At 40.9% G+C, this 16291-nt stretch overlaps 1 protein-coding gene across 1 annotated transcript in view; it reads left to right on the top strand.

Moving 5' to 3' along the window:
- Positions 1–16073, top strand: part of cnrip1b (cannabinoid receptor interacting protein 1b) — a 16783-nt gene extending 710 nt beyond the window's left edge. Inside the window, exons 2-3 of the mRNA XM_061911323.1 lie at positions 5212–5356; positions 13841–16073. Coding sequence (XP_061767307.1) covers positions 5212–5356; positions 13841–14005 — 310 coding nt within the window. The 3' untranslated portion in view covers positions 14006–16073. The remainder of the gene's footprint in view (positions 1–5211; positions 5357–13840) is intronic.
- Positions 16074–16291: the final 218 nt, after the last annotated feature.

Below are 16291 nucleotides of genomic sequence, written 5' to 3'. Positions count from 1 at the left end.
GCACATGAGCTCCTGTTGCTAAATTAAACCTGGAAGTGGGGATTTTACGAGGAGCACTTGAAGGCAGCACGTCAAAGCACAGATTAGATTTGAGTCTCCAAGGTTTTTTTTGTGTGGGGGTCGAGATGAGATTTATGGTTCTTTACAAACCACGTTTCCATATGAGTTGGAAAATTGTGTTATATGTAAATATAAACAGAATACAATGATTTGCAAATACTTTTCAACCCATATTCAATTGAATTCCCTGCAAAGACAAGATATTTGATGTTCAAACTCATACATTTTATTTTATTTTTTGCAAATAATAATTAATTTAGAATATCATAGCTGCAACACGTTCTAATGTAATTGGGAAAGGGCACGTTCACCACTGTGTTACATCACCTTTTCTTTTAACAACACTCAATGAATGTTTGGGAACTGAGGAAACTAATTGTTGAAGCTTTGAAAGTGGAGCTCTTTCCCATTCTTGTTTTATGTAGAGCTTCAGTCGTTCAACTGTCCGGGGTCTCCGCTGTCGTATTTTACGCTTCATAATGCGCCAAAACATTTTCGACGGGACACAGGTCCGGACTGCAGGCGGGCCAGGAAAGTACCCGCACTCTTTTTTTCACGAAGCCACGCTGTTGTAACACATGCTGAATGTGGCTAGGCATTGTCTTGCTGAAATAAGCAGGGGCGTCCATGAAAAAGACGGCGCTTAGCATTTGTTGTTCCAAAACCTGTATGAACCTTTCAGCATTAATGGTGCCTTCTCAGATGTGTAAATTACCCATGCCTTGGGCACTAATGCACCCCCATACTATCACAGATGCTGGCTTTTTAACTTTGCGTTGATAACAGTCTGGATGGTTCACTTCCCCTTTGGTCCGGATGACACAATGTAGAATATCTCCAAAAACAATTTGAAATGTGGACTCGTCAGACCACAGAACACTTTTCCACTTTGCATCAGTCCATCTTAGATGATCTCCGGCCCAGAGAAGCCGGCGGTGTTTCTGGATGTTGTTGATAAATGGCTTTCGCTTTGCATAGTAGAGCTTTAACTTGCACTTACAGATGTAGCGACCAACTGTATTTAGTGACAGTGGTTTTCTGAAGTGTTCCTGAGCCCATGTGGTGATATCCTTTAGAGATTGATGTCGGTTTTTGATACAGTGCTGTCTGAAGGATCAAAGGTCACGGTCATTCAATGTTGGTTTCCGGCCATGCCGCTTACGTGGAGTGATTTCTCCAGATTTTCTGAACCTTTTGATGATATTGTGGACCGTAGATGTTGAAATCCCTAAATTTCTTGCAATTGAAACTTTGAGAAATGTTGTTCTTAAACTGTGTGACTATTTGCTCACGCAGTTGTGGACAAAGGGGTGTACCTCGCCCCATCCTTTCTGGTGAAAGACTGAGCATTTTTTGGTAAACTGTTTTTATACCCAATCATGGCACCCACCTGTTCCCAATTAGCCTGCACACCTGTGTGATGTTCCAAATAAGTGTTTGATGAGCATTCCTCAACTTTATCAGTATTCATTGCCACCTTTCCCAACTTCTTTGTCACGTGTTGCTGGCATCAAATTCTAAAGTTAATGATTATTTGCAAAAAAAATGTTTATCAGTTTGAACATCAAATATGTTGTCTTTGTAGCATATTCAACTGAATATGGGTTGAAAATGATTTGCAAATCATTGTATTCCGTTTATATTTACATCTAACACAATTTCCCAACTCATATGGAAACGGGGTTTGTATCATCAGAATAATCTTCACTTGCCAAGTATGTTTGACGCACAAGGAATTTGAAGAATCGATTCGTTTGCGAACGTCACATCTCTAGTGTGGGGGGTCATGCTGTCAATTTTGAGGTTTTGACCACAGTTTTTGATTTAACAAATTATTTATAAAAAAATAAATAAAATATATATAATATATGTATATTTATAAATATATATATTTTATATATATTAAACATATACATATTATTTATATATGACATATATATATATTATTTATATGTATTATATATTTTTATATAATATAATAAATATATCTGTATATATGTATGGATTTTAAACATTTATATATATATTTACACATACATATACAATTTTATATATATACATATTTTTATATATACATATATAAAATATTCAGAATATTTTGATACATATAGTCTATACATACATATATTTAAATACATTTATATATATATATATATATATATATATATACATACACACATATATACACACATATATTTATTCACATATATATAAACATACACATATATTTATACACATATATATATATATATATATATATATATATATATATATATATATATATATATATATATATATATATATATATATATATAATATTCTTTATCACGCAGGATGTGATAGAGTGCGTGAAAATAGGTCACACATGGCATGGTGCATGTGGGGGAATTTGGGGCAGGAGCACAGTTGTGTTGGCATGACATGAGTCATGTGACACGAGAGGAAGAAAAAGAAGGAAAAAAATTAAGTAGTTTACATCCAATCAGTAAACAGATATAGTCCTACATACTGTATGTTATCTAACTGATGATCATCAACGTTAGGTTTTGTTATTGTTACGAAAAATGAAGATGACCACAATGTATGCCACTCGTATAATGTGTATGTGTTGTTCTTAGGACTACAGGGATACATTTTTCAAATTAGATCAATCGCACTAAATTGCTTACTTTAAATTAACTTCACATTCAATATTTTGTCACACATGCAAATTTACTGTCAGAATGTCATACAGTATCTTGTTTTGTTGTTTTACTTAAATATACGTCATTTGTTCGCTCAAAACGGTGTAACTGTTTTATCTAAAGTCCCGTCGGGGTTTTATTTTGAAGTGGAATATTCCAGTTGGAGTCTCGCCACTCATCTTTAGCCGGATCACTGACCGCATGACAACCGCGTTTAAGGCAAAGGAGCATAAATTGTGTGATTAATCTGTCTTCATACATAAATAATGTCATCTATTTTTGGTAATAATGCGTCAACATTTTTCAGCTCTATTTATTTTGCGGTATATAGCATTTAATAATAAAGTCAGCTTGAATGTAGAAAAGAGATATACTTTTTGACCATATTTTCCATCCTAATTACATACGGTCATTAAAAACAACAACTATAGATGATAATAAAAAAATAAAAAACATTTAGAAGTGTCCCGATCCAATGTCTTAGTCTATAGACTACTCGGAGCCCGCAGCTACACAACATCTAAGCACACAATAGCGCACAAGCTAGACGTATGTAATAATCATTTAACATTATTGCAGTGTAAAGCAGCACATTCGTCAATATCAACAAGTATCATTGTTACATATTCCTCACACATGCCAAGTCTCTAGTAACAAACGGGTCCGCATCATTCAACTTACTGCGCTTAACTTACTGAATTATTGTGACCACTAGGGGTCGCCAACAACAATACTCCACTCTGAGTTAAAGACAGCCCAAGTCCATTCCAGACGGTAAATAAGAAATAGGTTGGTCTTTTTCTTCACTTGATCAAACCGTTTCTAATATTCCACACTACAAAATAATTGAGGTATGTATGATTCCTGCGGATATCGGATTATTATCGGTATCGGCAAGCACCAAAGGGCCCTATATCGGTACCATATATCGGAAGTGAAAAGGTGTATCGAGACTACCTTACTAACAATTCATTCACAGTACAAAACCCAAAACCAGTGAAGTTTGCACGTCTTGTAAATCGTAACTAAAAACAGAATACAATGATTTGCTAAACCTTTTCAACCTATATTCAATCGAATTGACTGCAAAGACAAAATATTTAGCGTTTGTACTGGAAAACCTGGTTACGTTTTGCAAATATTAGCTAATTTGGAATTTGATGCCTGCAACAAGTGGCAAAAAAGACTGAGAAAGTTGAGGAATGCTCATCAAACACTTATTTGAAACATCCCACAGGTGAATAGGCTAATTAGGGAACAGGTGCGTGCCATGATTGGGTATAAAATTAGCTTCCATGAAATGCTCAGTCATTCACAAACAAGGATGGGGTGAGGGTCATCACTTTGTGAACAACTGTGTGAGCAAATTGTCCAACAGTTTAAGAACCACATTTCTTAACGAGCTATTGCAAGGAATTTAAGGACTTCACCATCTATGATCCGTAATATCATCAAAAAGTTCAGAGAATCTAGATGAATCACTGCGCGTAAGCGATGACATTACAGACCTTTGATCCCTCAGGCGGTACTGCATCAAAAAACGACATCAGTGTGTAAAGGATATCAGCACATCAGCTCAGAAACACTTCAGAAAACTGTCAGTAACAAGAGTTTGTCGCTACATCTGTTAGTACATGTTAAAACTCTACTATGCAAAGCAAAAGCCATTTATCAACAACACCCAGAAACGCCACCGACTTCGCTGGGCTCGAGCTCATCTAAGATGGAAAGTGGAAAAGTGTTCTGTGGTCTGACGAGGCCACATTTCAAATTGTTTTTGGAAACTATGGAAATTGTGTCCACTGGAACAAAGAGGAAAATAACCATCCGGATTGTTATAGGAACAAAGTTCAAAAGCCAGCATCTGTGATGGTATGAGGGTGCATCAGTGCCCAAAGCATGGGTAATTTACACATCTGTGAAGGCACCATTAATGCTAAAAGGTACATACAGGTTTTGGCGCAACATATGTTGCAATCCAAGCAACGTTATCAAGGACGCCCCTGCTTATTTCAGCAAGACAATGCCAAGCCACGTGTTACAACAGCGTGGCTTCATAGTAACAGAGTGTGGGTACTAGACTGGCCTGCCTGTAGTTCAGACCTGTCTCCCATTGAAAATGTCTGGCGGAATATGGAGCCTAAAATACCACAACGGAGATCCCGGACTGTTGAACAACTTAAGCTTTACATCAAGCAAGAATGGGAAAGAATTCCACCTGAAAAGCTTAAAAAATTGGTCTCCTCAGCTCCCAAACGTTTACTGATTGTTGTTAAAAGGAAAGGCCATGTAACACAGTGGTAAAAATGCCCCCTGTGCTAAAAAATATTTGTGTTTAATATCATCCTTTTGGATAGCTCATAGTCCGCCTACCGCCACTAGGGGGCGTCAATGCTGCTATTAAGTGACATTATTACCTTGCTTGTATTTCCACTACTAACCAGCAGTCCGGCGGTCCTCCCTGCAGGTCGATGAGCTTGGGCGGAGTCACCTTCCCCCTGGAGCAGCAGTCCAAAGATCCAAAGTCGGTGGTCTACACGGCTCTCTACGACACCGAGGGGGTGACCCACACCAAGAGTGGGGAGAGGCAACCTGTTCAGATCAGCATACAGGTACGCTGCATGCAAACCCCACACAACATTGCAGGACTCCACATCGCAGGCTTGGTAGGTAGCGTCACAGACATAACAAAGGTGGTGCAGTTCTTGTGTTTGTTAAATAAAAAAAAAAAAGGGCAACTGCAAAAAATGCTAGCCAAAGATCCTTTATAGCGGGGATTTCCAACTTTTTTTCCACTGAAAGCAGCACACTGAAAAATTTAAGTATGCGTGGGCCATTTTGATATTTTTTATTTTCAAAACCAATACAATATGAAAAAAAAAAAAAAATATATATATATACAATATATATATATATATATATATCAATATATATATATACACACATACACACACATATATACACATATACATACAAATATATGTGTATATATATACATACATATACACACACACACATATATGTATATATATATATATATATATATATATATATATATATATATATACACACACAGAAATAAAAATAAACTACATTTATGTATATATATATATATATATATATACTTTTTTTTCCCCTCAGTCTCAGTCAAAAAAAAAAAGTCATATAGTATTACTAATATATACTTTTAATTCAACGCTTAAAACTCTGTCATTAATTCTGTCAATATAATATAGTTCAATGTTTTATGCCCTTTTTTTTGTCAAAGCCTTGTTTTTTTCTGACAAACAAAACAATATTTTCCCCCAAAAAGGCTCAAAGTGGAATATTTGATGTGAATAAATTGGAGCCTTAAATAGGTAAATAATTCATAACATTGATTCATTATCATTTTTCGGAGAAATGACAGTTTAAAAAAAAATCCCACTAAAATTGTTTTGATCGGTTCTATTGTTTTATGGACCTACTGAAAAAAAAAACATTAGTCAAAGATCCTCTATGTGAAAGAACTGTTTGATGTTTTAAGGACCTACTACAAAAAACACCAGTCAAAGATCCTCTACATGACAGACCAGTTATGTTGTTTTAAGGACCTACTGAAAAAAACACTAATCAAAGATCCTCTATGTGAAAGAACTGTTTGCTGTTTTAAGGACCTACTAAATCAAAGATCCTCTACATAACAGATCTGTTCTGTTGTTTTAAAAAGACCTACTGAAAAAAAAACACTAGTCAAAGATCCTTGATGTGAAAGAACTGTTTGCTGTTTCCTGGACCTACTGCACAAAAGAACAGACGTCAAAGATCCTCTATACAACAGAACTGTTTGCTATTTTAGGACTTACCGCGCAAAAAAGAACACGTCAAAGATCCTCTATTCAACAGAACTGTTTGCTATTTTAAGACCTACTGCACAAAAAAAAAACACGTCAAAGATCCTCTATATGACAGAACTGTTTGCTGTTTTAAGGACCTACTGCACACAAAAAAACATGTCAAAGATCCTCTAAATGACAGAACTGTTTGTTGTTTTCAGGACCTACTGCACCAGAGAACAGATGTCAAAGATCCTCTATACAACAAAACTGTTTGCTATTTCTAGGACCTACTGCGCAAAAAAGAACACGTCAAAGATCCTCTATTCAACATAACTGTTTGCTATTCCAGGACCTACTGCACAAAATAAAAAAACATGTCAAAGATCCTCTATACGACAGAACTGTTTGCTGTTTTAAGGATCTACTGCACACAAAAAAAAAACACGTCAAAGATCCTCTACATGACAGAACTGTCCTCTTGTTTTAAGGACCTACTGCAAAACCCCAGGCAAAGATCCTCTATCCAACACAAGCGGTCTGCTGCTGTCCCACTGCCAAAAAATGCTAGTCAAAGATCCTCTATATGACAGAACTGTTTGCTGTTTCAAATACCTACTGCACACAAAAAAACACACGTCAAAGATCCTCTATACGTCAGAACTGTTTGCTATTCTAAGGACGTACTGCACACACACAAAAACACGTCAAAGATCCTCTATATGACAGAACTGTCCTCTTGTTTTGAGGACCTACTGCAAAACCCCCAGCAAAGATCCTCTATCCAACACAAACGGTCTGTTGCTGTCCCACTGCCCAAAAAACGCTAGTCAAAGATCCTCTAAATGTCAGAACTGATTGCTGTTTTAAAGACCTACTGCACACACAAAAAACACGTCAAAGATCCTCTATGAGACAGAACTGTCCTCTTGTTTTAAGGACCTACTGCAAACCCCCCCAGCAAAGATCCTCTATCCAACACAAGTGGTCTGCTGCTGTCCCACTGCCGAAAAACGCTAATCAAAGATCCTCTATATGACAGAACTGTCCTCTTGTTTTAAGGACTTTCTGCAAAACCCCCAACAAAGATCCTCTATCCAACACAAGCGGTCTGCTGCTGTCCCACTGCCAAAAAATGCTAGTCAAAGATCCTCTATATGACAGAACTGTTTTCTATTTTAAGGACCTACTGCACACACACAAAAACATGTCAAAGATCCTCTATATGACAGAACTGTCCTCTTGTTTTAAGGACCTACTGCAAAACCCCCAGCAAAGATCCTCTATCCAACACAAACGGTCTGCTGCTGTCCCACTGCCAAAAAAACGCTAGTCAAAGATCCTCTATATGTCAGAACTGTTTGCTGTTTCAAAGACCTACTGCACACACACAAAAAACACGTCAAAGATCCTCTATATGACAGAACTGTCCTCTCGTTTTAAGGACCTACTGCAAAAACCGCAGCCAAAGATCCTCTATACAATACGAGCAGTCTGCTGCTGTCCCACTGCCAAAAAACGCTAGTCAAAGATCCTCTATAGTCCTCCCTCACCACTCGCGCTCCAAATTTTGTTAAAGTTAAAGTACCAATGATTGTCACACACACACTAGGTGTGGTGAAATTTGTCTTCTGCATTTGACCCATCACCCTTGTTCACCTCCTGGGAGGTGAGGGGAGCCGTGAGCAGCAGCGGTGCCACGCCCGGCAATCATTTTTGGCGATTTAACCCCCAATTCCAACCCTTGATGCTGAGTGGCAAGCAGGGAGGTAATGGGTCCCATTTTTATAGTCTCGGCCAGGGTTTGAACTCACAACCTACCGATCTCAGGCCGGTTACTCTAACCACTAGGCCACTGAGTAGGTAATCACTATTTTTTATTATATTTTATTATAGTATGTATTTGCGGCTTCGCTCTGCCATTCAAACTTTTTTCAAAGCATATTTTACATGTTTCCAAGCCATAAAATATCTAAATGCATTCAAAATATCAATAAAACAGTATCGGCCCACGACCAAGACAACGAGAGTGTGCTGTTCAGTATCGTGGCCACTGATTGGCTCAGCCTGAAGCAACATTACTACAATCAATCAAATCAATGTAAAGGTGATCACGCGGGCGTTATTTCTTTTCAAAAGGCTTTCATGATGTTAAAAACGTACTTAGAAAGACTTAAACTGTTTTAATGCTTTTGATATGAATATTTATAATTACTTTCGGGAAATGTATATTACAAAAATCAGCTTAAGACACCAATTAAGTGTGATAGAAGAGGGGAAATATCTTTTTGTGTGTTTGTGGAGTTGTGTCAGTAATTTCCCTCCATAAGTGTTGTTGTGTGCTGCATCAAAGATCGTGTATATATTCTTCTTATTACTCTGTCAGATGTACTTCATGCGCTCACATAGTCCTGCTGTATTGATAGATACAGCGCCCGTTGTAGTACATGTTGTGACCACTAGATGTCGTTATAAACAAGGTATTGACACATTACATCAGGCCTGGGCAATTATTTTGACTCGGGGGCCAAATTTAGTGAAAGAAATGTGTCTATTTTTAGGAACACTAATACAAAACCTCACAATAATGTCTGATTGAATGCTAAAAACTTTATAGAATAGAATATCTTTTTTTAAGAACACTAATAATTCTATTCTATAACGTTTTTAGCATTCAATCAGACGTCATTGTGAGGTTTTGTATTGGTGTTCCTAAAATTAGACACATTTTTTTTCAATAAATTTGGCCCCCTGAGTCAAAAAAATTGCCCAGGCCTGATGTCATTTTATTTGCATATAACGAGATTAAGGACTCCAATTTAAGGTGCGGTAGTAGGAACAAAAATGGGGTAAGAATAAATAACACAAGAGGTAATGAAGGAAAAACTAACAATTGAAATAAACAGACTAATATAAATAAAAATAATAAACAGACTACTACGGCGTGGCGCAGTGAGAGAGTGGCCGTGCGCAACCCGAGAGTCCCTGGTTCAATCCCCACCTAGTACCAACCTCGTCACGTCCGTTGTGTCCTGAGCAAGACACTTCACCCTTGCTCCTGATGGGTGCTGGTTAGTGCCTTGCATGGCAGCTCCCTCCATCAGTGTGTGAATGTGTTTGTGAATTGGTAAATGTGGAAGTAGTGTCAAAGCGCTTTGAGTACCTTGAAGGTAGAAAAGCGCTATACAAGTACAACCCATTTATCATTTATCATTTACTATCCAATGAAAATAATAAGCAACCCTGTACAATATACAAAACACTATAGAAATACAAAATACTGCACAATATACAGAACAAGACGAGTACCGGAGTGATAAATAACAATCAGTGTCAGACCTATTGCACTCAAAGGGTAGTAATGCACAGTATATTAGGGTAGGATATTGTATAGGAGTAAATTATTATAACTTAGAGTTCAAGATGACAGACAGCCTTAAAAAAACAAATTTTAAATGTTTCTATGAACGATAAAACACTGAAAATTGACAACATATGAACGTCACACCCCCTTTCGATCGACATATTTTACAATCAAGCGAAACGCAACAAAACAGTGAAATATGAACGCGAAGGGTACAAAATAAACCCACCTTAAATCTGATATATCTGATATTTGCGGAATTTCGCCCGGGGATCAATATAGTACTTTCTATTTTGTTATATTCTATTCTATATATCACTAAGCTTTAGAACGTTGCTGTGAAAATATCCTTCCGCGTCTGTGAAACGCTTCCCGGCCACACTGCTTCGTGTCTCGTCTGAGCTGCTGTGACGCAGATGACCATAGTAGCTAATTAGATGACTTTAGTAACTAATTGGATGACCATAATAACTAGTATATCACCCATAAGTGCAGATTCCAAGCATTGAAATACTTTGTATAGCTGAAGACTTACGATCATTACAAAACATGAGTGCACATCATAATGGCAGCTACTATACACTTTCAATCTTAAAGATCTAAAACAATTATTTGGGAATGTCCGGCGGGCCAAATTGAAAAGCTCAACGGGCCGCATGTGGCCCCCGGACCTTAATTTTCCCAGATCTGATCTATAGGTCCCTAAGCTATATAGATATCTAATGTATTCATACTTTTTTTATGTAGGATATACGTATGCATGTATATATACATATATATTTTTTTGTCAAGATGGCGCTGCTGTAGTGGCTGCTGTTGGCAGGAGCTCTGTGCTCTTGTGTCATCCTTTTGTGTTTCCCTCTTGTTTTCATGTGTTATTATATTTTTTTGCATTTTGGTCCGGGACCCTTTGGGACTGTGTGACAAGGGGTGGCACTTTCGTGACCTCTGTGGCTCTTTTTTGTGGACTTCTGGATCTGCCTCCCGGGAGCCTTTTGGCCATGGAGACCAGCTGCTGGGTGTCTGCCACACCGGAGTCAGTTTGGAGGGACTGGAGGAGATGCGGATGAGGGGACAGGGCTGCAGAGCTAGTACTGAGCGCTGGGACGGAGAGGCTTCGCGGAGTCTTGGCTGGGTGAGCAGGTGTCGGACACCTCAGTCACCTTGGACGTATCCTCGCTCATCCATGCGGACTGGACACTGGCCGAGTGTGGAGTCGGCTTTGTTGGTTGCTTTGTTGGGTCTGCTCCTGTCTCTGGCCATGCTCCCTCCACCCTAGCGGACAAGTGCGTGGAACACCGCAGAGGCCACCACAGTGTATATGTTTCTTTTACTTTGTATTCATAGCTGTATGTAGAAGTGTCTGGTTGTATCTGCTGCTTTAATGTCTTTAATGTCCTCTGTCTTCTTTGATGTTTGATGTTTCCCTCCTACACACATGTAAGAGGGATGTGTTCTATGGCTATGAATTGTTTTTTTCCCTTGGCCTCAGTCTGCACCCCCTCTCCAGGGCCCGGGCTAAGACCGATTTTTTTATTTAATTTTAATCTTCTATTTTTTTCTCCCATTCCCCCCACCCCCCGTTTACCTGTATCTCATTTTTTTTGTAAGGGGCGCTGGAAGCCGGCAGACCCGTCAGCAATCCTGTTCTGTCTCATTGTAATGTTTGTCTGATCTTGAATGGGATTGTGCTGAAAATCTTAATTTTCCTGAAGGAAGAACTTTGAACATGTCACGAGGGAGGTGCGAGACATTGAGTCCGAGTGGACCATGTTCCGAAACTCTATTGTCGAGGCAGCTGATTGGAGCTGTGGCCGCAAGGTTGTTGGTGCCTGTCGTGGCGGTAATCCCAGAACCCGTTGGTGGACACCAGCAGTGAGAGATGCCGTCAAGCTGAAGAAGGAGTCCTATCGGGTTCTTTTGGCTCATAGGACTCCGGAAGCAGTGGACGGGTACCGACGGGCCAAGCGGTGTGAAGCTTTAGCGGTCGCTGAGGCAAAAACTCGGACATGGGAAGAGTTCGGGGAAGCCATGGAAAACGACTTCCGGACGGCTTCGAAGCGATTCTGGACCACCATACGCCGCCTCAGGAAGGGGAAGCAGTGCACTATCAACACCGTGTATGGAGTGGATGGTGTTCTGCTGACTTCGACTGCAGATGTTGTGGATCGGTGGAGGGAATACTTCAAAGACCTCCTCAATCCCACCAACACGTCTTCCTTTGCTGAAGCGGTGCCTGGGGAATCTGTGGTGGGCTCTCCTATTTCTGGGGCTGAGGTTGCTGAGGTAATTAAAAAGCTCCTCGGCGGCAAGGCCCCGGGGGTAGATGAGATCCGCCCGGAGTTCCTTAAGGCTCTGGATGCTGTGGGTCTGTCTTGGTTGACAAGACTCTGCAGCATCGCGTGGACATCGGGGGCGGTACCTCTGGATTGGCAGACCGGGGTGGTGGTCCCTCTCTTTAAGAAGGGGGACCAGAGGGTGTGTTCCAACTATCGTGGGATCACACTCCTCAGCCTTCCCGGTAAGGTTTATTCAGGTGTACTGGAGAGGAGGCTACGCCGGATAGTCGAACCTCGGATTCAGGAGGAACAGTGTGGTTTTCGTCCTGGTCGTGGAACTGTGGACCAGCTCTATACTCTCGGCAGAGTTCTTGAGGGTGCATGGGAGTTTGCCCAACCAGTCTACATGTGCTTTGTGGACTTGGAGAAGGCATTCGACCGTGTCCCTCGGGAAGTCCTGTGGGGAGTGCTCAGACAGTATGGGGTATCGGACTGTCTTATTGTGGCGGTCCGTTCCCTGTACGATCAGTGCCAGAGCTTGGTTCGCATTGCCGGCAGTAAGTCGAACACATTTCCAGCGAGGGTTGGACTCCGCCAAGGCTGTCCTTTGTCACCGATTCTGTTCATAACTTTTATGGACAGAATCTCTAGGCGCAGTCAAGGCATTGAGGGGTTCCGGTTTGGTGGCCACGGGATTAAGTCTCTGCTTTTCGCAGATGATGTGGTCCTGATGGCTTCATCTGGCCGGGATCTTCAGCTCTCACTGGATCGGTTCGCAGCCGAGTGTGAAGCGACCGGAATGAGAATCAGTACCTCCAAGTCCGAGTCCATGGTTCTCGCCCGGAAAAGGGTGGAGTGCCATCTCCAGGTTGGGGAGGAGACACTGCCCCAAGTGGGGGAGTTCAAGTACTTAGGAGTCTTGTTCACGAGTGGGGGAAGAGTGGATCGTGAGATCGACAGGCAGATCGGTGCGGCGTCTTCAGTAATGCGGACGTTGTATCGATCCGTTGTGGTGAAGAAGGAGCTGAGCCGGAAGGCAAAGCTCTCAATTTACCGGTCGATCTACGTTCCCATCCTCACCTATGGTCATGAGCTTTGGGTCATGACCGAAAGGATAAGATCACGGGTACAAGCGGCCGAAATGAGCTTCCTCCGCCGGGTGGCGGGGCTCTCCCTTAGAGATAGGGTGAGAAGCTCTGCCATTTGAGAGGAACTCAAAGTAAAGCCGCTGCTGCTCCACATCGAGAGGAGCCAGATGAGGTGGCTCGGGCATCTGGTCAGGATGCCACCCGAACGCCTCCCTAGGGAGGTGTTTAGGGCACGTCCAACCGGTAGGAGGCCACGGGGAAGACCCAGGACACGTTGGGAAGACTATGTCTCCCGGCTGGCCTGGGAACGCCTCGGGATCCCCCGGGAAGAGCTGGACGAAGTGGCTGGGGAGAGGGAAGTCTGGGCTTCCCTACTTAGGCTGCTGCCCCCGCGAACCGACCTCGGATAAGCGGAAGATGATGGATGGGATGGATGGATGGAACTCTCCTGACGAAAAAAATAAAGTACTATCTAATCTAATATATATAACCTAACCATATTGTGTACGTGTTAAACCCTTTTCTTTGTGTTGTTTTTATTGTGTGGCAGTTCACAGAGGCGGGCATGTTTGAGACGGTGTGGCAGGTGAAGTACTACAACTACAACAAGCGGGACCACTGCCAGTGGGGGAGCAGCTTCGACAGCATCGAGTACGAGTGCAAACCCAACGACACGCGCACGCTCATGTGGATCAACAAGGAGACCTTTATGTGAAGGGGGCAAGTGGAGGGATCCAAGTTGTGTGTCTGTGTGTGTTTAGTCAGCTTCAACTTAGGGTGTGCCTATGTAACTTTTTTCCCTTACAATACTGGAGCCTTGAGTATTTCCCCCACATTGATCCCATACCATTTCAACAAGAATCAAACATACTTTTATTGTTTTGTAGTGGGGAATGTTAGACCAGCACTAAACTGTTTATTATTAACAGTCTGGAATGGACTCATGCTGTCATTAAGTTGAAGTGGAATGGTATTTTTTTTTTTTTTTGGCGACACCTCAAATAAGCGCACGAGACTGTACGTTTGAAACATCCCACAGGTGAATAGGCTAATTAGGGAACAGGTGGGTGCCATGATTGGGTATAAAAGCAGCTTCCATGAAATGCTCAGTCATTCACAAACAAGGATGCGGCGAGGGTCACCACTTTGTGAACAACTGTGTGAGCAAATTGTCCAACAGTTTAAGAACAACATTTCTTAACGAGCTATTGCAAGGAATTTAGGGATTTCACCATCTATGATCCGTAATATCAAAAGGTTCAGAGAATCTGGATGAATCACTGCACGTCAGCGATGACATTACAGACCTTTGATCTCTCAGGCGGTACTGCATCAAAAAGCGACATCAGTGTGTAAAGGATATGACCACATGAGCTCAGAAACACTTCAGAAAACCACTGTCAGTAACTAGAGTTTGTCGCTACATCTGTTAGTGCACGTTAAAACTCTACTATGCAAAGGGAAAGCCATTTATCAACAACACCCAGAAACGCCACCGGCTTCGCTGGGCTCAAGCTCGTCTAAGATGGACTGATGCGAAGTGGAAAAGTGTTCTGTGGTCTGACGAGGCCACATTTTTGGAAACTGCGGAAAATGTGTCCACTGGTATAAAGAGGAAAAAAACCATCCGGATTGTTATAGGCACAAAGTTCAAATGCCAGCATCTGTGATGGTATGGGGGTGCATCAGTGCCCAAGGCATGGGTAACTTACACATCTGTGAAGGCAGGTTTTGGCGCAACGTATGTTGCCATCCAAGCAACGGTATTTTTTTCTTCTTTTTTTTTGGCGATACCTCAAATAAGCACACGAGACTGTACGTTTGTTACTGGATACTTTCTTATACCCTTCTGCCTTGGAGATGTTGTTTTTTTTCAAATAAACATATCAAATAGAAGGAGGAAAGATCACAAAACGAACAACACACAACTTACTGTGAGTACAAACACTACTACTACTACTACTACTACTACCACTACGAGGGAATAATGAACAACAAATCAATGATTGAAGTGAAAAACCCAATAATAATAAAGTGAAAAAATGTTTTTTGCAAATGTTATGAGTTTAATACCGGGCTCAGGATCTTTCTGTGTGGAGTTTGCATGTTCTCCCCGTGACTGCGTAGGTTCCCTCCCACCTCCAAAAACATGCCCCCGGGGATAGATTGATTGGCAACACTAAATTGGCCCTTTTGTGTTAATGTGAGTGTGAATGTTGCCTGCCTATCTGTGTTGGCCCCGCGATGAGGTGGCGACTTGTCCAGGGTGTACAACGCCTTTCGCCCGAATACAGCTGAGATAGGCTCCAGCGACCCCAAAAAGGACAGGCGGTAGGAAATGGATGGATGGATGTTATCAAAAATAAAAACTAACATTCGCACCGTAACACAACATAAACACAACAGAACAAATACCCAGAACCCCTTGCAAGCACTAACTCTTCCGGAACTCTACAATATACAACCCCTGCTACCCCTCCCCCACTCAGCCCTTGCTCAATACTTAAATTATGCACCTTTGGCAGCAATTACACCCTTAAGTCTTATAAAATTCGATGCCACAAGCTTGGCACACCTGGAAATTTCGCCCATTCATATTGGATGAGAACTGTTGTTTTTTATCCAGGATGTCTCTGTATATTGCTGCATTCCTATTTCTCTCTATCCCAGGGGTCACCAACCTTTTTGAAACCAAGAGCTACTTCTTGGGTACTGATTAATGCGAAGGGCTACCAGTTTGATACACACTTTAATAAATTGCCAGAAATAGACAATTTGCTCAATTTACCTTTAATAAATAAATCCATATGTATAAAAAAATGGGTATTTCTATCTGTCATTCCGTCGTACATTTTTTTTCCTTTTACGGAAGGTTTTTTGTAGGGAATAAATGATGAAAAAAACACTTAATTAAATGGTTTAAAAGAGGAGAAAACACGAAAAAAATGACAATTAAATTTTGAAACATAGTTTAAAATTAAAAATTAAACCGAAAAAAATG

The sequence above is a fragment of the Nerophis ophidion genome, linkage group LG09, assembly GCF_033978795.1.
Source record: "Nerophis ophidion isolate RoL-2023_Sa linkage group LG09, RoL_Noph_v1.0, whole genome shotgun sequence".
Lineage (NCBI taxonomy): Eukaryota > Metazoa > Chordata > Actinopteri > Syngnathiformes > Syngnathidae > Nerophis > Nerophis ophidion.
This window is presented reverse-complemented; position numbering and strand designations above follow the sequence as displayed.